The 24,343-nt window shown below is 52.5% G+C and overlaps 1 protein-coding gene across 1 annotated transcript in view; it reads left to right on the top strand.

The window, feature by feature from the left end:
• Positions 1-23,394, top strand: part of TEDC2 (tubulin epsilon and delta complex 2) — a 108,278-nt gene extending 84,884 nt beyond the window's left edge. The window contains exons 10-11 of the mRNA XM_075318238.1: positions 3,542-3,732; positions 23,076-23,394. Of these exons, the coding sequence (XP_075174353.1) occupies positions 3,542-3,732; positions 23,076-23,216 (332 nt within the window). The 3' untranslated portion in view covers positions 23,217-23,394. The remainder of the gene's footprint in view (positions 1-3,541; positions 3,733-23,075) is intronic.
• The last annotated feature ends 949 nt before the right edge of the window (positions 23,395-24,343 follow it).

The following is a 24,343-nucleotide window of genomic DNA, read 5'->3' as shown; positions in this document are numbered from 1 at the left end:
CTATCTTGCTCTGCGAGCCTTCCAACAGTGGCTGGAGGGCAAGCAGATCCGGATTCAGTCGGACAATTCCACAGCGGTGGCGTACATCAACCACCAAGGGGGAACACGCAGTCGGCAAGCCTTTCAAGAAGTCCGGCGGATTCTGACGTGGGTGGAAAACACAGCATCCACCATATCCGCAGTTCACAGCCCAGGCGTGGAAAACTGGGAAGCAGACTTTCTCAGTCGCCAGGGCATGGACGCAGGGGAATGGTCCCTTCACCCGGACGTGTTTCAGGAGATCTGTCGCCGCTGGGGGATGCCGGACGTCGACCTGATGGCGTCACGGCACAACAACAAGGTCCCGGTTTTCATGGCACGGTCTCACGATCACCGAGCTCTGGCGTCAGACGCCTTAGTTCAGGATTGGTCGCAGTTCCGACTACCTTATGTGTTCCCACCTCTGGCATTGTTGCCCAGAGTGCTCCGCAAAATCAGGTCCGACTGCCGTTGCGCCATTCTCGTCGCTCCAGACTGGCCAAGGAGGTCGTGGTACCCGGATCTGTGGCATCTCACGGTAGGACAACCGTGGGCGCTACCAGGCCGTCCAGACTTGCTGTCTCAAGGGCCGTTTTTCCATCTGAATTCTGCGGCCCTGAACCTGACTGTGTGGCCATTGAGTCCTGGATCCTAGGGACCTCAGGTTTATCTCATGATGTTGTTGCCACCATGAGACAGGCTAGGAAACCATCCTCCGCCAAGATCTACCACAGAACGTGGAAGATATTCTTATCTTGGTGCTCTGCTCAGGGAGTTTCTCCCTGGCCATTTGCATTGCCTATTTTTCTTTCCTTCCTGCAGTCTGGGTTGGAAAAAGGTTTGTCGCTTAGCTCCCTTAAAGGACAAGTCTCTGCGCTATCCGTATTCTTTCAGAAGCGCCTGGCGCGACTTCCTAAGGTACGCACGTTCCTGCAAGGGATTTGTCATATCGTTCCCCCTTACAAGCGGCCATTGGAACCCTGGGATCTGAACAAGGTTCTAATTGCTCTCCAGAAGCCACCTTTCGAGCCTATGAAGGAGATTTCCTTTTCTCGGCTTTCACAGAAAGTGGCTTTTCTGGTGGCGGTCACGTCTCTTCGGAGAGTGTCAGAGCTGGCGGCGTTATCTTGCAAATCTCCCTTCCTGGTGTTTCACCAAGACAAGGTAGTACTGCGTCCAATTCCAGAGTTTCTTCCCAAGGTGGTATCTTCCTTTCATCTCAATCAGGATATCACTTTACCATTTTTGTGTCCGCATCCAGTTCACCAATTTGAAAAGGGTTTGCATCTGTTGGACCTGGTGAGAGCACTCAGGATCTACATTTCCCGCACGGCGCCTCTGCGCCGTTCGGATGCACTCTTTATCCTGGTCGCTGGTCAGCATAAAGGGTCGCAAGCTTCCAAATCCACCCTTGCGCGGTGGATCAAGGAACCAATTCTTCACACCTACCGTTCTGCTGGGCTTCCAACTCCTTCTGGACTGAAGGCCCATTCTACCAGAGCCGTGGGTGCGTCCTGGGCATTACGGCATCAGGCTACGGCTCAGCAGGTGTGCCAGGCGGCTACCTGGTCGAGTCTGCACACTTTTACCAAGCATTATCAGGTGCATACCTACGCTTCGGCGGATGCCAGCCTAGGTAGACAAGTCCTGCAGGCGGCGGTGGCCCACCTGTAAGAAAGGGCTGCCTGACAGCCCGATCACGAGGTATTCTTTTACCCACCCAGGGACTGCTTTTGGACGTCCCAATTGTCTGGGTCTCCCAATTAGGAGCGAAAAAGAAGAAGGGAATTTTGTTTACTTACCGTAAATTCCTTTTCTTCTAGCTCCAATTGGGAGACCCAGCACCCGCCCTGTTTTTTCTTAGGGTATTTGTTTTTCGGGTGCACATGTTGTTCATGTTGATAACTTACGTTCTCCGATATTGTTTATCGGATTGAATTTGTTTTTGAAACAGTTATTGGCTTTCCTCCTTCTTGCTTTTGCACTAAAACTGAGGGACCCGTGCTCCCACGGGGGGGTGTATAGCCAGAAGGGGAGGGGCCTTACACTTTTAAGTGTAGTACTTTGTGCGGCCTCCGGAGGCAGTAGCTATACACCCAATTGTCTGGGTCTCCCAATTGGAGCTAGAAGAAAAGGAATTTACGGTAAGTAAACAAAATTCCCTTCTTGCTTGACTGCTTTTTTTTTTTTAATGTGGCTATGAGTGGACTAAGGTGAGTGACTTCTCGTACTTTACATCAAGGGGTTAACCACGCTTCCTTTTCTCATCATTTTTTACATTTTTGATGCAGGTAATAAAAATAATGTAATAAATTGGTCCTCCCTTCCCTTAGGTCTATGGTGGCAGAGCCTCCTTACTGAGGATGATCCATAGAGAAATACTCTATAAAATCTACTGCAGGGAAAATTGCTGAACGTTTCTGTCTGATATTATGTGGAATACATTACTGGTATCCAGATTACAGAATTCATTCTTATTGATAATGGAGAATAACCTTTTTTTCCTCGCCCCCTTCCCAAACTCTCTATCTCCTCCAGTAAATGATGCTATTACAGCTCTACGGCTGGTGGGATATAATTACGGCTGCTCAGAACAGAAAGTATATTCTTTATTCTTCAATACCGGCCAGATATCATTCCAGGAAAGCGAGCGAAAAAAATGATGGTACCAGTAGTCGGTATTGACGCTTAATAACCTTGTTTTATCGCTGGCTGATCTTTATGGGAAAAGGAGAGAAGCCTCTCATCGGCTGCTGTATTTCCCAGGATTTTAATAAAACCATTAACCTTTTAATGACAGTCGTGAACTATGGAAATCCAGAAACTGACTCAAAGACAGAAATTAATACTTTATTTAATGAGCCAAAGCTGCTCGGATCTGTTACTGTTCATCTCCACCGTCCTCGACCTGCCCGCTGCTTTCTTATCTCTGTCCCCGACCTGCCCGCCACTCTCTTATCTCTGTCCCCGACCTACCCGCTGCTTTCTTATCTCTGTCCCCGACCTACCCGCCACTCTCTCATCTCTGTCCCCGACCTGCCCGCCACTCTCATCTCTGTCCCCGACCTGCCCGCCACTCTCTTATCTCTGTCCCCGATCTGCCCGCCACTCTCTTATCTCTGTCCTCGACCTACCCGCCACTCTCTTATCTCTGTCCCTGACCTGCCCGCCACTCTTATCTCGGTCTCCTCTTATCTATATTCCACAGGCAGAAGAGTAGGGGTAATTGAAAGGTCTGCGGGATCTGACCATATAAGTTTTGTTTGTAGTCTGTTACCATGGAAACACATAGACCTGCATAGTTGCTGTATATACCGAAAAGTAGGAGATTTTTAATTAAAATTGTGGAGTGCATTTATAAAATAGTCTAGGAAAAATTGCAGCTTTCTGTGTTACATACAGACCTTCGTCATCATAAAATACTTGTGAATTCATGATCTTAATATTATGCATAGATCACAATCTTTCTGCCATGACTCTTCTCTCCCAGTTATTCATGTATCTGTTTTGCTTCCCTATATAGCCGCTCAAGAGTATAGAAATTGGGCAGAAAAACTTTCTATCAATACGACATGCCTAGCGTCAGTAGGCTGCCCCCCTATGTACAGCCGGTCTCCTCCTGTACTGGTATATCACCATCACAGCGAGCTAGGTGAGCTGAGCCGCAGCCGCCTGAGAGTGCTGGAGCTGCAGCAGAAGATTCATCTACAGAAGGTAATTAGCGGAGCCTATTCCATTCGGCTTGTTTCCTCATTCTCTCCTACATGGTCATTTCTAGCATCTACTACTTGTTCTGAAATGACCCCCAACCCCCACCCTTTTTTAAGAAGAAAAAAAAGCGGCCTATAGATAGTTATAGATATAGTTCCTAACAAGCTTACGAGCAGAGGAACACCTCGTTGGTTCTCTTGTGTGCACCCCACCACTTCCTTTTGGCTTGCTCATGAGCGCTCCACCACTACCTTATGGCTTGCTTGTGTACACCCCACCATCTCCTTATATCTTGCTCCTGTATGCCCCACTACTTCCTTATGGCTTGCTCTTGTGCACCCCATCACCTCCTTATGGCTTGCTCATGTGTGCCCCACCACCTCCTTATGGCTTGCTGTTGCACGCACTACCACCTCATTTTGGTTTGCTCATGAACGCCCCACCACCTCCTTTTGGTTTGCTCGTGTGCGCCCTACCACCTCCTTATGGCTTGCTGATGCACGCACTACCACCTCATTTTGGTTTGCTTATAAACACCCCACCACCTCCTTTTGGCTTGCTCATGTGCGCCCCACCACCTCCTTATGGCTTGCTCGTGTGAGCCCCACCACCTCCTTATGGCTTGCTCGCGTGCACCCCACCACCTCCTTATGGCTTGCTGATGCACGCACTACCACCTCATTTTGGTTTGCTTATGAACGCCCCACCACCTCCTTTTGGCTTGCTCGTGTGCGCCCTACTACCTCCTTATGGCTTCCTCGTGTGCGCCCCACCACCTCCTTATGGCTTCCTCGTGTGCGCCCCATCACCTCCTTATGGGTTGCTCGTGTGCGTCCCACCACCTCCTTCTGGCTTGCTTGTGTGTTCCCCACCACTTCCTTAAGGCTTGCTGATGCACGCACTACCACCTCATTTTGGTTTGCTTCTGAACGCCCCATCACCTCCTTATGGCTTGCTCGTGTGAGCCCTACTACGTCCTTATGGCTTGCTCGCGTGCACCCCACCACCTCCTTATGGCTTGCTGATGCACGCACTACCACCTCATTTTGGTTTGCTTCTGAACGCTCCACCACCTCCTTTTGGCTTGCTCGTGTGCGCCCTACTACCTCCTTATGGCTTGCTCGTGTGTGTCCCACCACCTCCTTTTGGCTTGCTTGTGTGCGCTTCACCACCTCCTTTTGTCTTGTTCGTGTGTGCCCCAGCACCTCCTTATGGCTTGCTCGTGTGCGTCCCACCACCTCCTTCTGGCTTGCTTGTGTGCGCTCCACCACCCCCTTTTGTCTTGTTCGTGTGCGCCCCACCACCTCCTTTTGGCTTGCTCGTGTGCGCCCCACCACCTCCTTTTGGCTTGCTCGTGTGCGCCCCACCACCTCCTTCTGGCTTGCTCGTGTGCGCCCCACCACCTCCTTATTGCTTGCTCGTGTGCGCCCCACCACCTCCTTTTGTCTTGTTCGTGTGCGCCCCACCACCTCCTTTTGTCTTGTTTGTGTACGCTCCACACCTCCTTGGGTCTGCCTCTCTTTGGGTCTGCCTCCTTTTTTTTTTCTGTAGCGATGAAAAACAGGATAAATATAAAACTTCACATTTATTGTTGAAATTTGAAAGGCATATTACTGGTACACCACAGACAGCCTGGCAATCCTACACATTTTGGCGTTAAACCTTAATCATGGAACATGATTGGTATATGGTATATATTTTCTGCATTTTACTTCAACCCACACCAGGGCGGCTCCGGGCATTGATTCTGTTCTATCCAGGTGCAATTATTACAGTGTGCTGACCTTCATTTTTTCTTCTCACTTTTCTCTCTCTGGCACCCTTCCTTTTCTGTCTTTCTTTATCCCTTATCGCAATCTTCCCATTTATCTATATTTCTCTCGCTTTTTTGGGGGGGGGACAGGAAAACATTGATGTATGCTGCTGCCACTGGGAGGCTGACACTTTGCAAAAGAATTAATTGGAACCAAGCAAATCAGTTTTAGCTTAGTGTCCATAGGAGGCAGACTCAGTTCCTCTTGGAACCGTTTCTAACTTTTTCGTTTATTGTTTTCGTTTTATTTTTTTGTTTTTCAGGCTCAGCTTTTTGTTGGGTGACCAGATTGCAAGGCCTAAGAGACCTAGAGAACAGTGTGGTCTGCTCCACACTTCAGTAGTTAGAGGCATCCAAGCGGATGGTTCTTGCCATCTATTTTCAGCACCGCTCGCCCACCAGAGAGAGACTTCGCGGAGAGGGAAGATGACCAGTGCCAGTGACTCCCCTCCAAGGGGTTCCTGAAGACCGTCTTCCATGTCTGTGAAGAAGGAGCTGGATTTTATCTTTCGTTCTTCTGCTTGGCTACTTCTGGCAGTGGGGGCTTCTGTTTTCACTCTAGACCAGCTCACTCCATTTTCTGGCCAATCCGACTTTTCCAATTCTCTCCGTGCCAGCCCGCTACCACTGGCGGATACAGTCCAAAATTTAGGCCTGTCTTTATTGAGGCTTAGTCATCCCGTTAGGCACTGCCTCTCGGCAACCTCGTCCGGTGACTCATGTGTGGGCAGTGCTCACGTCCTTTTTTTAGGCCTACTAACCCTTTATTGGCCTATCAAAGTCTTCAAAGATGTCACATATTTTCCTTCCTGGGGAACCTCTCTGGTCGGGTAATCGTCTACTTTTTGTTTTGGAACACTTGGCTCTCGGTAGTCGAAGGCACCTATGTCAGGGAGGTAGTCTCTTCCGGCTACAAAATCAAAGTTCTCTCTCTTTCGGTCTGCTTTTTTGAGTCTTGCCCACCAAGGGACCCCCTCATTGGTTCCCGGGTTTTTCAGAGCCATCCCTTCTCTCCGCCAATCAGGGGTCATCATCATCCCACTTTTGTCTCGCCCTCGCTTTTCAGTTTTTTATTAAAACCTGTTTTGAGATCCAGGATGGGTTGGACAGAGCTTTCCTTCTTTGGGACCACAAACGCTTAAACAAGCATGTGGCATTTCAGAATGGAGTTTCTTTGTTCCATGTTAGTCTTGATGGAACCAGCAGAGTATTTGTGTTCTGTGGACATTTAGGATGTGCACCTTCACATTCCCAGACATTGCTTTGCTTTGCAATTGGACACTCTCCTTTTAAGTTCACAGCTCTTTCCTTTGGCCTAGCCACGGCTCCCAGGGTCTTTACCAAGGTCCTGGCGTCGGTCATGGCCATTCTCTGAGTCAGGCGGATTGTCTTCATCGCTTACCGGGACTGATACAGCACGTACAAAAGTCTTCCTTAAAGAGGAAAAGGTTTTGCCCGTTACAGGTATATTCTCTCTCAACCACGGACACATCGGTTCTGCGTGAGCATTTTGGAGAAGATGATAGATGCAATTGAAGCACTCCCATTTGCTCAATTACACACCTGTCCTCTCCAGCCTGACCTTAAGTCTTGATGGGACAGGATAGCATCATCTCTAGACTGATTCAAAGGTCAAGATGGAAGGAGTCCCAGTCTTCCTCGTAGCTACAGACTTCCCCAGAAGAACTTTCTACTTAGAGATAATCAATCTTATGGTAAATATCTCTTGGAAGCTTTCAGATCATCCAGATCTTCTTTTGCATGGTCCCTTCTTCTAACAGAATTCAGTCTCTCAATTTTACAGCATGGCTGTTGAAGGCTAGGTTTTAAAGGCAGAGGGGTTCTTCCGATTAGGTCGCTCAAACTATGATCAAGGCAAGGAAACTCTCTTCCTCCGATATCTTCCATTGCACTGGAAAGGCCTTCTTTCGCTGGTGTGAAAATAACCAGCTTGCTCCCTTCCAGTCTGGCATTTAGTCTGGACTCGAGTCCGGGCCATCCCTTAGTCCCCTTAAGGGCCAGGTCTCCACACGCTCTATTCTTTTCCAAAGGAATCTGGCTTCCCGCTTTCAGATCGTTAACTTTCTACAAGGCGTTGCTCACTCTGTGCCCCCTGTTAGATCTCCTATTCACCAATGGAATCCCAATTTTGGTTCTGGACTTTCTTCAGGGTCCCCCTTTTGAACCCATTCATGAGATTTCTCACCCTTTTTTTTCTCTGTTAGAAGGTTGCCTTCTTGGTGGCGATCACCTCCACCAGGCGAGTTTCAGAACTCACAGATTTATCTTGTCCTTATTCTCCATCAGGACAGGGTTGTTTTACGCCCTGTGCCATCCTTTCTTCCTATGGTGATCTCGTTCTTCCTTCATTCGACCCATCTCCTTCTTGTCCTATGGAGTGATCTTTGCACAATCTGGATCTCGTCAGAGCTCTAGCTTTTCAGGAGAGCATCTTTCAGATGTTTGGATTCCCTGTTTGTGATTCCCAATGGCCATCGCAGAGGGCTGCCCATTTCCAATTCCACCATTGCTTATTGGATCAAATTTTCTATCTTGGAAACCTATTGAATAAAGGACAGACCGTCCCCACTCCTGGGTCACGGCTCATTCTACCTGTGCAGTCGGGGCCTCTTGGGCTGTCTGACATCAGGCCTTGGTGTCACAGCTCTGCAAAGCTGCTACTTGGTGCTCTGTGCATAATTTTTCCAAGTTCTACAGATTGCACAATTTTGCTTCTTCAGATGCCATCCTAGGCAGGAAGGTTCTGCAAGTAGCAGTTGCTCGGGCTTAGGCCTGTGCTTGGGTCCCTTCTGTTTTCTCCCACCATCGGGACTCATTTAGGGCGTCCCATGCTTTACTGTGTCCCCCAATGAAGCAATAGAGAAAAGAAGATTTTGGGTACTCACCGTAAAATCTTTCTCTGAGCCATCATTGGGGGGGACACAGCACTCGTTTGGTGTAACCTGCTCAGGTGGAGTTAATTTTTATTGCGTAGTGCAGTAACAAACACCCATGGCTTCTTGTATCCTCCAAGAGATTTTACGGTGAGTACCCAAAATCTTCTTTTCTTTATCGTTCCTTTGGGAGACCCAGACCACAAGGTGCCACAGCCTGGAGTCTCACCCCCAGTGGTCTTTCAGGCTGCTGCTGCACCTGTGACTGAACCCCCGGCCTGGGTAGAGTCTTTTTCTAGGTCCATATCCCAGTCATTTGCTGAGTCCATGGGACTTTTGTCCAGGACTTTGATGAATATGCATCAGCCCCCCTCACAGGGTGCCTCTAATACTCTTGACAGAGGATTCCTATCCTCTGACCTCCGTCCATCGGAGCTCACGGAGGATTCATCATCTGATCCCAGACCCCGTCCTCCTAAGAGAAGGCGCAGGGTTTCCTCCCCCTTCCCATCCCACGGCTCTGTCTCAAGAGCTGACTCTCAAGATGAGGAGGATGCCCTCACTGGGGGCTCGGAGGCTATGTATCCCTCGATTTCTCTGAGGGTGACTCAGATCTTAGTGATTTGATTGCTTCTATTAATTCTGTGCTGGATCTCAATCCGCCAGTGTCGGAGGAGCAACCCTCTCTGGCAGAAAAACATCAGTTTACCTCGCCTAAGAGAGTGAAGAGTGTGTTCTTTAACCACTCCAGTTTTCAGACCGCTGTGACCAAACCCAGGGCCTGCCCTGACAAACGCTTTCCAAAGTGTGGTTCTGATGACCGGTTTTCATTTCCACCTGAGGTGGTCAAGGAGTGGTCTCACTCCCCAAAGGTAGACCCTCCGGTGTCTAGGCTCTCAGCCCGGACCGTTGTGTCGGTGGCTGACGGCACCTCACTTAAGGATTCCACTGACCGTCAGATTGACCTTCTGGCCAAATCTGTGTATGAAGCTGCAGGGGCCGCGTTTTCCCCGACTTTTGCAGCAGTGTGGGCTCTCAAAGCCATCTCTGCTTCTCTAGAGGAGATGCATTCCCTCACCAAGGAATCTATGCCTGAGATGGTTACCTTAACTTCTCAGGCTTCAGCTTTTTCATCTTATGCCATGTCTGCCATGCTAGAGGCTGCTCACCGCACTGCGGTGGCTTCAGCTAATTCTCTTGTTATCCGCGGGATTTTGTGGCTTCGAGAGTGGAAGAAAGATTCTTCTTCCAAGAAGTTTCTTGCTGGGCTCCCTTTTGCTGGTTCACGGCTGTTTGGTGAACAGCTGGATGAAATCATTAAAGAAGCTACTGGCAGGAAGAGTACTTCCATGCCACAAACCAAGACCAGGAAACCCGCCCAGGGTAGGAATCAATCGAGGTTTCGTTCCTTTCGTTCCTCCAACTGGTCATCCTCTAAGCCAGGGGTGGGGAACCTTTTTACTGCCGGGGGCCATTTGGAATTTCCTACTAACCTTTGGGGGCCGCACAACATTATCAACTTGAAAAATAACCCAGCTATATTTGGTCAAACGATTAATTAACTCACCCGTTCTGTGGAGGCAGGAGCTGCTTCTCTTTGGTGTGACTGTGATGTTTGGTGATATTGATCATCTTGTTTCTCACAGCTGCTTTTCCAGGTTTGTCTCGGTCTGGAGATGCTGGGGGCATATAGATCACAGGAGGGGCTGGGGTGCATAAATTACAGGAGACACTGGGAGTACACATCACAGGAGGGGGCTGGGGCATATACATCAGTAGGGGGGCATGGACAGCTGTGAGGCAAATCCCGGGATATGAAGATGAATTATGACTCCAGTCATAATCCCTCATCACTCCCTGGCAGTGCCCCCTCCCTTCTTGTTCTCAGTGTTCCACTTACACCTCCATGGCCATGTCCTGTGATATGGAAATTAGGTGGCTTAGGAACAATGGACACAGGATGACTCCCTGCCGTCACCCTGTAGTAGGAGCTGCTATCTAATTAGCAAGGCTCTGGAAGTAGCCAGACAGAACGACTCCAGTAAAAAAATGGTTCATATCTCGCAAGCCATATTTCCGATAAATATGGCAACCATAAAAATGGTGTCTCCGCATGCGGACGATGCCGGCACACCCTTTTTATGGGAGCAGGACATTGGGAAATGCCCCAGGCGTGATATCAGCCAATGGGGAACTGGCAGACAGGTCATGAGTCCCCTCGTTCTGTAGCTAAATTCATAACTGTCACAATGAGAGCATTGGCGTCCGCCTACGACGCTCCCAGGCAAAGTTATGGCCATATTCCATGTTGTGGATTTTGTCCATAACTCCAGCCAGGGGTGGAGCAGTGCTCCCTCTGAGGTCACTAAGGTAGGAGGGGACCTGGATCTGCCCAGGTTGATAACCCTACTTCGGCCATTTTCCAGTGCTCTTTTCGCTGGGGGCACGTGTAGGAAACATCTGTGGGAAGAGTCCTAGAAACCTGGTCTACAGCGCCCCCCTGTGGCCAGACGCACAAGGTAACTGATTGAATTGCATACCTGTTTGTAAAACATGCTTTATCTGTAACTGTACTCTGACATATGTATATTCTGTAGATTCCCTATTGTATATATTGTAGTTTCTAGTGTGCTTTAGGCTGATTAAATTATATAATTAATCTTGGGCTGTTCTGTTATCTCGATCTTGAATCCCACGTCTGTGTGTTCGGCTAATAGTTACCGTAAATCGGTTGGTGGCAGCGAATTGTGCCAAGGATTATTGTGGGGAGGCCAGTGAGATTCGGGGAGATTTTATATATTCCGCCCGCGGAGGTCGGGGGAATATATACCTTACTCTCACCGGGGACCCTTCAATAATCGGCATAAGTAGTATAGCGGCCTCCTTGCTTATGGTCGGGCAATTCCATAATTGGCCTGACTATAAGAGGGGCGCTAGAGAGCGCGTCACGTGCTCTGTCTGTCGGTCGGGAGGTATAAAGGAGGGGTGACCCCCACTTGTTACCCCCCGATTGTGACGTACTGGTAGCCAGCGCGGGGGATTTCTGAGTGACCCCCCCGGTGGTTTGTGACATATTGGTGGCATAGCGGTGGGATCGAGATAATAGTGTGTGTGAGTGTGAGACCCATACTCCCAGACACTAAAGACTGCCTGCAGCAGCTGTGGCTGCTGGGGTCTTCAGACTAGCTCAACACTAGAGTGTCAGAGTGCAGATACTGTAAGGTGTGTGGAGGCATCAGGTGTCAGTTCTGTGTCAGTGACCAAAAGTCTGCAAGAATGGCTGATGGCACCAGGAGCAGAGCTATGCAACTGGCCAATGCTAAGGCAGGAGCCGAAGAGAGGGAGGACGGTGCTGTGGACAGCAATGAGGAGGTTGCCCACGAGTCCTCCAGGAGCTCGACGCCAGAAAACCGTTCTGCCGAGGACATTGCGCAACCTGGCACTGCTGGACAAGATGAGGAGGAGCTCACCCAAGGTTCCTCAACGAGCCAGATGCCAGCCCTCCGCTCTGAAAGGGACAGTGAATCGCCTAGCTCTGCAGCGTGCCGCAGATCACCACGTGCCATTCCACCGAGCCTGGGAGGCTCGGATAGCCTTCTTCAAATGGCTATGGCCCTTCTCCAGGCTGGAGACCAGAAGGGCTACAAGGAACTCCTGGCAGAGCGCAGGGCAGAGCGGCAGGCAGCGCGTGACGCTGAGGCTGCGGAGCGGCACGCAGAGCGTGAGGCTGCGGAGCGAGAGCGGCAGGCAGCGCGTGAAGAGCGAGAGCGACAGGCAGACCGTGACTACCAGCTGCAGCTAGCTCAGCTCCGGCCCTCATCAGCCACATGTGACCTTCGAGACACCAAACTTCCAAAGGTCCGTGTTGAGGACTTCCCAGTGCTGGAGAAGGATGGAGACTTGGACTCTTTCTTGACTGCTTTTGAACGGACTTGCTTGCAGCACCATCTGGACAAGGACCAGTGGGCCAAATACCTGACCCCCCGTTTAAGGGGTAAGGCCCTGGATATCCTTGGGGACTTGCCTGCTGAGGCAGATCAGGGCTACGACACCATCAAGCGGGCCCTGATCCAACAGTACAACCTCACTCCAGAGTCCTACCGCAAGAAGTTCCGGAGCCTACAGAAGGGACCAAAGGACTCCTGGGCTGACCACCGGCGGGCACTTGCCCGAGCTGCCGACCACTGGACCCAAGGCCTGCAGCTTTCCACCGGACCGGAGATCCTGGACTTGTTCATCACGGAGCAACTCTTGTGGAACTGCCCTGAGGATCTCCGCCAGTTCATCCGAGACCAGAAGCCAAAGGGGTCCACGGCTACAGCTGCCCTTGCCGATGACTACACCAACAACCGGGCCCCTGAGGCCAGGAGAGCGGCCACCAGCAGCACCTGGAGAGGGGGTAAGATGAATTCTGCGACTGCCCCACCTGCCCCTAGACTGCAGGGGGTGTCCCCCTCAACTCCCCTCTCCAGGCCCGTGGCGGAACCAAGACGGTGCCACCAGTGCAACCTACCTGGACACTTCAAGGCCATGTGCCCTCAGCGTCCCAAGGCCCCGGCTCCGTCCCCGTCCCAAGGGCCGCCCAAGGTGTATTGTGTGGGTGGGGGTGGTGGTAGGTCCCTGGACAGCTTCCAACCTGTCACCGTCGGCCGGTCTGTGACCATAGGACTGCGAGACAGCGCCTCGGAGGTGACTCTGGTGCGGCCTGAGATGGTGTCCCCCCAAGACTTGATCCCTGGAAAAACCCTCGCTGTCTCCGGGATTGGAGGCACTGACCCGGCGCTGCCTGTTGCTGACATTTATGTGGACTGGGGCGCAGGGCGAGGGGTGAGGGAGGTGGGGGTAACTGATCGGATCCCTGCAAACGTGCTACTTGGGACAGATTTGGGGCAGATAACCTCCCAGTTTGGGCCCCCCCCAAGGGCTGAACCTTCAGCCAGTACTGACATGACTCCTGACCATGTTAATGTGTTATCTATGAATGATGTAAGGGAGGAGGGAGTGAACTCTGATATTTCTGCTTGCATAGACACCATAGACACACACTCAGCTGCAGCTGTGACAGGGGAGGGGGTCAGAGAAAGGTGTGACAATGCCTCTACAAGTAACCAGCCAGTGAGCCTGGATCTGTTGCCCTCTGCAGGGATAAGCAGAGAGCAGGGTGCTGCAGGGGGAGGACCAGTGTGTGGGGTGGGGGCTACCACAGCAAATGTGGGGTCCCCAGAGATTTCACAGCGGGGTTCTGTTGCTGCAGGAGGGGAACAGGCAGGTGAGATTGGGGCCGGTCCAGGAGCGGAAGTGCTCCCAGGTAAGATCTCGGTGCATGGTTCCCCCACAACCGGGGTGTCAGGAAGCCAGGTAGGTCTGCCTGAACCGGCGACTTGGTCAGGAACGGAGGAGGAGCAGGCACGACCCACGGTCGCAGCGGCTGTGGCCGCTGTCACCCGCAGTGGGAGTGCTGGAAGCCAAGGGGCCTCCCGGAGGTCCGATAGCTCTTCCCCTTCTGACCAAGTGGCAGCCGAGTCAGGTGGAGGCCAGGACACAGGTCCCGGGGTACTGACTGAAGATGTGACAGTCTCGTCGATTCTGGCCACATCTAGTCAGGGGTTTCAGGCAGCGTTAGAAGCTGACGACAGCCTGAAAGCTCTTAAGGAGCAGGCGGCACAGCCTCCCTCGGACTCGGACCCGGAGCGAGTGGTCTGGGACCAAGGACGGCTGCACCGGGCCACGGTCCAGCAGGGTTCACCAGAGGCGTGGCCCAGGGACCGACAGTTGGTGGTACCCTATCCGTTCCGGACGGAGTTGTTGCGGATCGCACATGAGATTCCGATGGCCGGACACCTAGGGATCGCTAAGACCAAGGCCAGGTTAAACCAGCATTTCTACTGGCCAAAAATGGGGGCCGATGTGGCTGCCTACTGCCGTTCGTGTGAAACCTGTCAGAGAGTGGGGAAGGCGGGGCCACGCCCCAAAGCCCCACTAGTATCTCTGCCAATCATCGATGAGCCTTTCAGGAGGGTGGCTGTGGATCTGGTCGGCCCGCTGGCCATCCCCAGCAGCTCCGGGAAACGCTTCATACTGACGGTAGTGGACTATGCCACCCGGTACCCAGAAGCAGTGGCCTTGTCGTCCATTCGGGCTGACAAGGTGGCCACCGCATTGCTGGAGATTTTCTCCCGAGTGGGTTTTCCCCAGGAAATGCTCACTGACCGGGGGACCCAATTCATGTCCCAGCTGATGGAGGCCCTCTGTAAGCAAGTCCAGGTGCGACATCTGGTGGCCAGCCCGTACCATCCACAGACTAATGGCCTGTGCGAGCGGTTCAAGGGCACCTTAAAGCAGATGCTTAAGATGTTGGTCGACTCCCATGGGCGTGACTGGGAGCGGTATCTCCCACACCTGTTATTTGCTTACCGGGAGGTTCCACAGGCCTCAACAGGATTCTCACCGGTTGAGCTCCTGTACGGGCGACGTGTGCGGGGCCCCCTGGCTCTGGTGAAAGAGGCTTGGGAAGGGGATTTGGCCACCCCTGGAGTGTCGGTTATCGAGTATGTCATGCGCTTCCGGGACAAAATGCAGGCCTTGACGCAACTGGTACACGACAATATGGCTCAAGCCCAGGCCGATCAGAAGCGTTGGTACGACCAGAACGCTTGTGAGAGGACCTACCAAGTGGGTCAAAAGGTGTGGGTACTGGTCCCCGTACCACAGGACAAACTTCAGGCAGCCTGGGAAGGCCCATACCTCGTGTACCAGCAGCTCAACCCTGTAACGTACCTGGTCACCCTGGACCCTGCCCGTGGAAGGCGGAAGCCCTTCCATGTGAACATGATGAAGGCACATCATGAGCGGGAGGCATGTGCGCTCCCCGTGTGCAACCTGCCCGAGGAGGGAGAAGCGGAAACCCTCTTGGATATGCTAGCCCAGGTTAGGGCAGGCGGATCCATTGAGGATGTGGAGGTTGGCCACCAGCTCTTGGAGGACCAACGGTCCCAGCTGTGGGCCACCCTACACCCCTTCCGGGGGTTGTTTACCAACCAGCCCGGAAGGACTGACTTGGCTGTCCATCACGTGGACACTGGGTATCATCCCCCGATCCGGCGTTCAGCATATCGGGTCTCCCTGGAGGTGCAGCAACACATGCGCCAGGAGATTGACGAGATGCTGAAGCTGGGGGTGATCCAGGCATCCAACAGCGCTTGGGCCTCGCCTGTAGTCCTCGTCCCTAAGAAGGACCGAACCACTCGGTTCTGCGTGGACTACAGGGGGCTCAATGCGGTCACGGTCGCCGATGCGTACCCAATGCCACGCATCGATGACCTGCTCGATCAGTTGGCCGGGGCTCAGTACCTGACCATCATGGATCTGAGCCGGGGATATTGGCAGATCCCCCTGACTCGCAAGGCCAGGGAACGCTCTGCCTTTATTACCCCATTTGGACTGTACGAGTCCACGGTGATGCCATTCGGGATGAGGAATGCCCCTGCCACTTTCCAGCGGATGGTCAACACCCTGCTCAAGGGACTTGAAGGGTACGCGGCCGCGTACCTGGATGACATTGCCGTCTTCAGTCCCACCTGGGAGGACCACCTAGAGCATCTAGCACAGGTGCTCAGGCGGATCCACCGGGCAGGTTTGACCATCAAGCCGGGAAAGTGTCAGCTGGCCATGAGCGAGGTCCAGTACCTCGGTCACCGGGTAGGTGGGAGAACACTGAAGCCCGAGCCTGAGAAAGTGGAGGCCATCGCATCCTGGCCCACCCCCAGGACCAAGAAGCAGGTGATGTCCTTCTTGGGGACCGCTGGGTACTATAGGAGGTTTGTTCCATGCTATAGTAGCCTGGCAAAGCCCTTGACGGACCTCACCAAGAAGAAGCTGCCCTCTGCAGTCGATTGGACAATGGACTGCGAGACAGCCTTCCGGGCCCTAAAGGACGCCCTGTCCAGCCCGCCCGTGCTACAGGCAGCCGACTTCACGCGGCCGTTTGTAGTACAGACCGACGCCAGTGACTTCGGCCTCGGTGCGGTGCTCAGCCAGGTGGACTCTGCGAGCCAAGAGCACCCAGTCTTGTACCTGAGCAGGAAGCTGTTACCAAGGGAAGTTGCCTATTCCACGATGGAGAAGGAGTGCCTGGCCATAGTGTGGGCCCTGCAGCGTCTGCAACCCTATCTATACGGGCGCCACTTCATCGTGGAGACGGACCACAATCCCCTCAGCTGGTTGCACACCGTCTCTGGGACGAATGGGCGATTGTTGCGATGGAGCCTTGCGCTCCAGCAATACAACTTCACCATTCGCCACAAAAGGGGCCGTGACCACGGTAACGCAGACGGGCTGTCCCGACAAGGAGAGGTCGCGGACGGGCGCACGGGGGAACACCGGAGTGTGCTGCCCCCTAGCGCCCTCAAAAGGGGGGAGGTGTGAGGCAAATCCCGGGATATGAAGATGAATTATGACTCCAGTCATAATCCCTCATCACTCCCTGGCAGTGCCCCCTCCCTTCTTGTTCTCAGTGTTCCACTTACACCTCCATGGCCATGTCCTGTGATATGGAAATTAGGTGGCTTAGGAACAATGGACACAGGATGACTCCCTGCCGTCACCCTGTAGTAGGAGCTGCTATCTAATTAGCAAGGCTCTGGAAGTAGCCAGACAGAACGACTCCAGTAAAAAAATGGTTCATATCTCGCAAGCCATATTTCCGATAAATATGGCAACCATAAAAATGGTGTCTCCGCATGCGGACGATGCCGGCACACCCTTTTTATGGGAGCAGGACATTGGGAAATGCCCCAGGCGTGATATCAGCCAATGGGGAACTGGCAGACAGGTCATGAGTCCCCTCGTTCTGTAGCTAAATTCATAACTGTCACAATGAGAGCATTGGCGTCCGCCTACGACGCTCCCAGGCAAAGTTATGGCCATATTCCATGTTGTGGATTTTGTCCATAACTCCAGCCAGGGGTGGAGCAGTGCTCCCTCTGAGGTCACTAAGGTAGGAGGGGACCTGGATCTGCCCAGGTTGATAACCCTACTTCGGCCATTTTCCAGTGCTCTTTTCGCTGGGGGCACGTGTAGGAAACATCTGTGGGAAGAGTCCTAGAAACCTGGTCTACAGCGCCCCCCTGTGGCCAGACGCACAAGGTAACTGATTGAATTGCATACCTGTTTGTAAAACATGCTTTATCTGTAACTGTACTCTGACATATGTATATTCTGTAGATTCCCTATTGTATATATTGTAGTTTCTAGTGTGCTTTAGGCTGATTAAATTATATAATTAATCTTGGGCTGTTCTGTTATCTCGATCTTGAATCCCACGTCTGTGTGTTCGGCTAATAGTTACCGTAAATCGGTTGGTGGCAGCGAATTGTGCCAAGGATTATTGTGGGGAGGCCAGTGAGATTCGGGGAGATTTTATATATTCCGCCCGCGGAGGTCGGGGGAATATATACCTTACTCTCACCGGGGACCCTTCAATAATCGGCATAAGTAGTATAGTGGCCTCCTTGCTTATGGTCGGGCAATTCCATAATTGGCCTGACTATAAGAGGGGCGCTAGAGAGCGCGTCATGTGCTCTGTCTGTCGGTCGGGAGGTATAAAGGAGGGGTGACCCCCACTTGTTACCCCCCGATTGTGACGTACTGGTAGCCAGCGCGGGGGATTTCTGAGTGACCCCCCCGGTGGTTTGTGACACGGACTGCACTAGGAGGCGGCACGGACTGCACTAGGAGGCGGCACGGACTGCACTAGGAGGCGGCACGGACTGCACTAGGAGGCGGCACGGACTGCACTAGGAGGCGGCACGGACTGCACTAGGAGGCGGCACGGACTGCACTAGGAGGCGGCACGGACTGCACTAGGAGGCGGCACGGACTGCACTAGGAGGCGGCACGGACTGCACTAGGTGGCGGCACGGACTGCACTAGGTGGCGGCACGGACTGCACTAGGTGGCGGCACGGACTGCACTAGGTGGCGGCACGGACTGCACTAGGTGGCGGCACGGACTGCACTAGGTGGCGGCACGGACTGCACTAGGTGGCGGCACGGACTGCACTAGGTGGCATCACTAGGGAGACACAGAGAAGTCTGGGGGAGCATAGACATCAACAGGAGGGCACAGACTGGGGGGCATAGAAAGCAGTGGGAGGGTACAGACAGCAGTAGCAAGTTCAGAGCACTGGGGGGTACATAGTACTGAGGGGTGACACACAGCACTGGGGAGCACAGACAGCATAAGGGGGCACAGACAGCACTGACCGTGGCATGGACAGCACTGGTGGCAGCATGGACAGCATTAGGTGGTGCGGACAGCACTGGGGGGGCATAGACATCACCCAAGGGGTACAGACAGCACTAGGGGAGCACACACAGTACTAGTGGGTACACACTGTACTAGGGGTGTACTCAATATTAGGGGGTACACACTGCATTAGGGGGTACACACTGCATTAGGGGGTACACACAGCATTAGGGGGTACACAGCATTAGGGGGTACACAGCATTAGAGGGTACACACAGCATTAGGGGGTACACACAGCATTAGGGGGTACACACAGCATTAGGGGGTACACACAGCATTAGGGGATACACACAGCACGATGGGGTACACAGCACTGGGGGGTACACACAGCATTAGGGGTACACAGCAATGAGGGGTACACACAGCACGAGGGAGTACACAGCACTTAGCGGGGGGAGGAGGAGTCACACACACAGCAGGTCCGGGAGGCTGGTAAATCTGCTGCAGCTCTTCTGTGACATATCGCAGTGTGCTGCTTACCCCGCCCACCAGAGCACACTAGCACAGGCCGGGGTTAAGCCTAGAATGTATGGGCTGCAGTCAGGTCCTGGAAGTCAGGATCTGGATAGAGCCCGTACATTCTAGCATCTACCCTCAAGGCATCAGGCAGTGAGATTTAAAGGGCCGGCAGCCGGGAAAAGCGCGGCTGCTGCCAGAGCACAGCGGTCACCGGGAATGTGCCTGGGGCCGCATAAAAAGTCGTCTTGGGCCGTATACGGCCCGCGGGCCGGAGGTTCCCCACCCCTGCTCTAAGCCTTCCGCCTCGTCCGCTAACTCAGCCAAGGATCAGAAATCCAACTGGCGCCCAAAAGCGCGTCCGCAGAAGACCTCAGTAGGTTCTGCCACTACGGCAGCTTCCTCATGACTCTCGGCCCGCTCCAGCCACGTCCTTAGTTGGTGGCAGGCTCTCCCACTTTGGCGACGCTTGGTTAAAGCAAGTCTCCGATCAGTGGGTGAGAGACATCATATCTCACGGCTACAGGATGGAATTCTCTTCCAGCCCACCAAACAGATTTTTTCTCTCAACTCCCCCCTGCTCCAAGGCCGCCGCCTTCTCGCAGGCCGTGGCGTCCTTGCAGGCAAACGGAGTGATTGTCCCAGTTCCCGCTCAGGAACGGTTCAGAGGTTTTTACTCAAATCTCTTCCTAGTTCCAAAAAAGGACGGTACCTTCCGGCCCATCCTGGATCTCAAGCTTCTCAACAAGCATGTCCGGGTGCGGCATTTTCGCATGGAGTCTCTGCGATCAGTCATAGCCTCTATGACCCAAGGGGATTTCCTGGCGTCCATCGACATCAGAGATGCCTATCTACATGTGCCAATCACAGTGTCAAGCGGAGTGTTTCGCTCACTCTCGCCACCCTAGCCAAATTCGGGTGGATTGTCAATCTTCCCACATCCACTTTGACTCCGACCCAGAGTCTCACGTACCTAGGGATGCAGTTTGAGACTTTGCCGGCACTTGTGAAGTTGCCCTTAATCAAACAGCAGTCTCTCCGGCTAGCGGTGCGCTCTCTCCTGAGGCCCCGCCGTTATTCCCTCAGGCGCCTGATGCAGGTGCTGGGTCAAATGGTGGCCTCCATGGAGGCGGTTCCCTTTGCCCAGTTCCATCTGCGTCCTCTGCAGCTGGACATTCTCCGCTGTTGGGACAAGCGGCCTTCCTCCTTACAGAGGTTAGTGGCTCTGTCGCCACGGGCCAGGAGCTCTCTTCAGTGGTGGCTTCGACCCCTCTCCCTGTCCCAAGGGCGCTCCTTCCTGACTCCGTCCTGGGTGATTCTCACCACGGATGCCAGCCTATCCGGCTGGGGAGCGGTACATCTCCACCACAGAGCACAGGGCTCTTGGACTCCGTCCGAGTCAGCCCTTTCAATCAATGTGCTGGAAACCACAGCTGTGCTTCTAGCTCTCCTAGCCTTTCAACACCTGTTGGCGGGCAGGCACATTCGAGTCCAGTCAGACAACGCGACAGCGGTTGCCTACATCAATCACCAAGGCGGGACACGCAGCCGCCTGGCAATGTTGGAGGTCCAACGCATTCTTCAATGGGCGGAGGACTCCAAGTCCACCATATCCGCAGTCCACATCCCTGGCGTAGAAAACTGGGAGGCAGATTATCTCAGCCGTCAATCCGTGGACGGTGGCGAGTGGTCCCTGCACCCGGCAGTGTTTCAGTCAATCTGCCGCAAGTGGGGCACTCCGGACGTGGACCTAATGGCATCCCGTCACAACAACAAGGTTCCGGTTTATGTGGCTCGCTCCCTCGATCCTCAGGCCTTCGCCGCGGACGCTCTGGTTCAAGACTGGTCCTTGTTTCGTCTGTCCTACGTGTTTCCCCCTCTAGCTCTCTTGCCCAGAGCCCTGCGCAAGATCAGAATGGAGGGTCGTCGAGTCATCCTCATTGCACCGGACTGGCCCAGGCGAGCTTGGTATCCGGACCTGCTCCAACTGTCCGTGGAGATGCCGTGGCATCTTCCAGACCGTCCAGACCTGCTCTCGCAAGGTCCGTTTTTCCGCCCCAATTCTGCGGCACTCAAATTGACGGCGTGGCTCTTGAGTCCTGGATTTTGACGGCTTCTGGTATTCCTCCTGAAGTCATCTCCACTATGACTCGGGCCCGTAAGTCTTCCTCCGTCAAGATCTATCACAGGACTTGGAAAATTTTCCTGTCCTGGTGTCGCTCTTCCGGCCATTCTCCTTGGCCATTCTCGTTGCCGACCCTTCTGTCTTTTTTACAGTCCGGTCTGCAGCTAGGACTGTCCCTCAACTCTCTCAAGGGACAAGTCTCGGCTTTATCAGTGCTGTTCCAGCGGCGTCTCGCCCGGCTGGCTCAGGTCCGCACCTTCATGCAAGGTGCGTCTCACATCATTCCGCTTTATCGGCGGCCCTTGGATCCCTGGGACCTTAACTTGGTCCTCACGGTATTGCAGAAACCCCCTTTCGACCCCCTTAGGGAGGTTTCTTTGTATCGTCTTTCTCAAAAGGTGGCCTTTCTAGTTGCCATAACTTCTCTCAGGAGAGTCTCTGATTTGGCTGCGCTCTCCTCGGAGTCACCTTTTTTGGTTTTTCACCAAGACAAGGTAGTTCTCCGTCCGACCCCGGACTTTCTTCCTAAGGTGGTCTCTCCCTTCCACCTTAACCAGGATATTTCCTTGCCTTCCTTCTGTCCGGCCCCTGTTCATCGCTTTGAGAAAGCGCTGCATACTCTAGATCTGGTGCGTGCTCTCCAGATTTATGTGTCTCGCACCGCTGCGCTTAGGCGGTGCACCTCTCTTTTTGTGCTAACCACAGGGCGGCGCAAGGGTCTCTCTGCTTCTAAGCCGACCTTGGCCCGTTGGATTAGGTCGGCCATATCTGATGCCTACCAGAGTACTCAGGTGCCTCCCCTGCCGGGGATCAAAGCACACTCGACCAGAGCTGTCGGTGCCTCTTGGGCTTTTAGGCACCAGGCTACGGCTCAACAAGTCTGTCAGGCTGCCACTTGGACTAGCCTGCATACCTTTTCGAAGCACTACCAAGTGCATGCTCATGCTTCGGCAGATGCGAGCTTGGGCAGACGCATCCTTCAGGCGGCTGTCGCCCACTTGTGAAGTTAGGCTCCGCCTACTTCTTAGTTTTTTCTGTTTATTCCCACCCAGGGACAGCTTTGGAACGACCCATGGTCTGGGTCTCCCAAAGGAACGATAAAGAAAAAGAGAATTTTGTTACTTACCGTAAATTCTTTTTCTTATAGTTCCGTATTGGGAGACCCAGCTCCCTCCCTGTTGCCTGTTGGCAGTTTTCTTGTTCCGCGTGTTGTCACCGGCTGTTGTCGTGGACAGAGTCTCCGGTTGTTCCGGTTCTTACTCGGTTCTACTTGTGGGTGGCTATTCTCCTTCAGCTTTTGCACTAAACTGGCAAGGACTGGCTACCAGGGGGTGTATAAGCTCAGAGGGAGGAGCTACACTTTTAAGTGTAGTACTTTGTGTGTCCTCCGGAGGCAGAAGCTAAACACCCATGGTCTGGGTCTCCCAATACGGAACTATAATAAAAAGAATTTACGGTAAGTAACAAAATTCTCTTTATCCCTGCCACCTAGTTTCCATTTCTCTCTTTATCGTCTCATCTCTCTTGTTGTTTTTCTTCTCCCTCCTTCATCTATTTGCCTCTGCTGCTTCTGCTTGTGATTTTCCTGCCTCTTTATGATTACTTTCATTTTTTTTCTCATTTGTTGATTACCTCCCTCTCGAGCCTCCAGCTTCCATGGATCCACTTTGTTTACAGTAATAACCTCTAATTGCTGCAGCGCTACCTCCACCCCATAAATGAGCCATTAGAGTAAAGCTGTGATCTCTCCCAGGTGTTCAGTGAAGAGCTACTTGCCGTAGCACAATCCTGGAGTCAGAGCGCCCCAACCTCCTGCCTGCCGTTCAGGGCGATCTACACCCAGCTGTGCGAGGGGGGAGACACGTTCCCGGTACTGGTGCAGGACTATAGCTAACGCCTGGCGAAAATAAAAACCCAGCATCTCTCAAATGCCCGTGATCATGTCCACGTTTTTTCTTAACCCTCTAAACCAGGAGTCAAGGGTAAAATATCTTCTGTTTGTTCCTATTTATCTGCAGCTGATGTAATATATGTTTTATTTATGATATTTTTAATAAACATTAATTTAGTGATATGATCTTTGCTCTCGCTTTTTACATTTTACTTTCGTCACATCAGTATATACAGTCATGGCCGAAAGTGTTGGCACCCTTGAAGTTGTTACAGAAAATGAAGTATTTCTCCCAGAAAATAATTGCAATTACACATGTTTTGTTATACACGTGTTTATTTCCTTTTGTTTTTTGGTTTTTTTTTTCTGTTGGTGTAACACACACAGAAAAAAAGGAAAAATTTCACAAAATTAATTGCCACCTTTCCAAAATTGTGGATAAACAACTTTGTTCCATGCATGTGATGCTCGTTCAAACTCTGATGTGGGCAATATGAAAATCACACCTGAAACTAGATCAAAAAGGGGAGAAGTTGACTCGATCTTTGCATTGTGTATCTCTGTGTGCAACACGAAGCATGAAGAGCAGAAAGGGAAGAAGAGAACTGTCTGAGGACTTGAGAACCAACATTGTTTAAAAATAGCAACAAGCTCAAGGTTACACTAACCATGGAGATCAAAGAAGGGAGGCGAGAGCTTTCTGAGAACCAGAATTGTTGAATAATATCAACAGTCTCAAGGTTGCAAATCTATTTCTAGAGAACTTGATGTTCCTTTGTCCACAGTGCTTAACATAATGAATAATCAATACATAGCTTCTTACAAGCCAGATCAGACACCCCATACTTTGCACTCACGAGGGGCAAGCACCCCGAAACACCGTGTCTGCAAATTGGGATTCCGATCTGGCATAAATCCTAAAGCGGGCTTTGCACACTACGACATCGCAGGTGCGGTGTCGGTGGGGTCAAATTGAAAATGACGTACTTCCGGCATCGCATGCGACATCGTAGTGTGTAAAGGCTCGATGATACGATTAACGAGCGCAAAAGCGTCGTAATCGTATCATCGGTGCAGCGACGGCGTAATCCATGATTACGCTGACGCGACGGTCCGATGTTGTTCCTGCG

This window comes from Anomaloglossus baeobatrachus, chromosome 7 (genome assembly GCF_048569485.1).
Source record: "Anomaloglossus baeobatrachus isolate aAnoBae1 chromosome 7, aAnoBae1.hap1, whole genome shotgun sequence".
Lineage (NCBI taxonomy): Eukaryota > Metazoa > Chordata > Amphibia > Anura > Aromobatidae > Anomaloglossus > Anomaloglossus baeobatrachus.
Note: the sequence above shows the minus strand (reverse complement) of the source record. Positions and strands in the feature narration are given on the sequence as shown.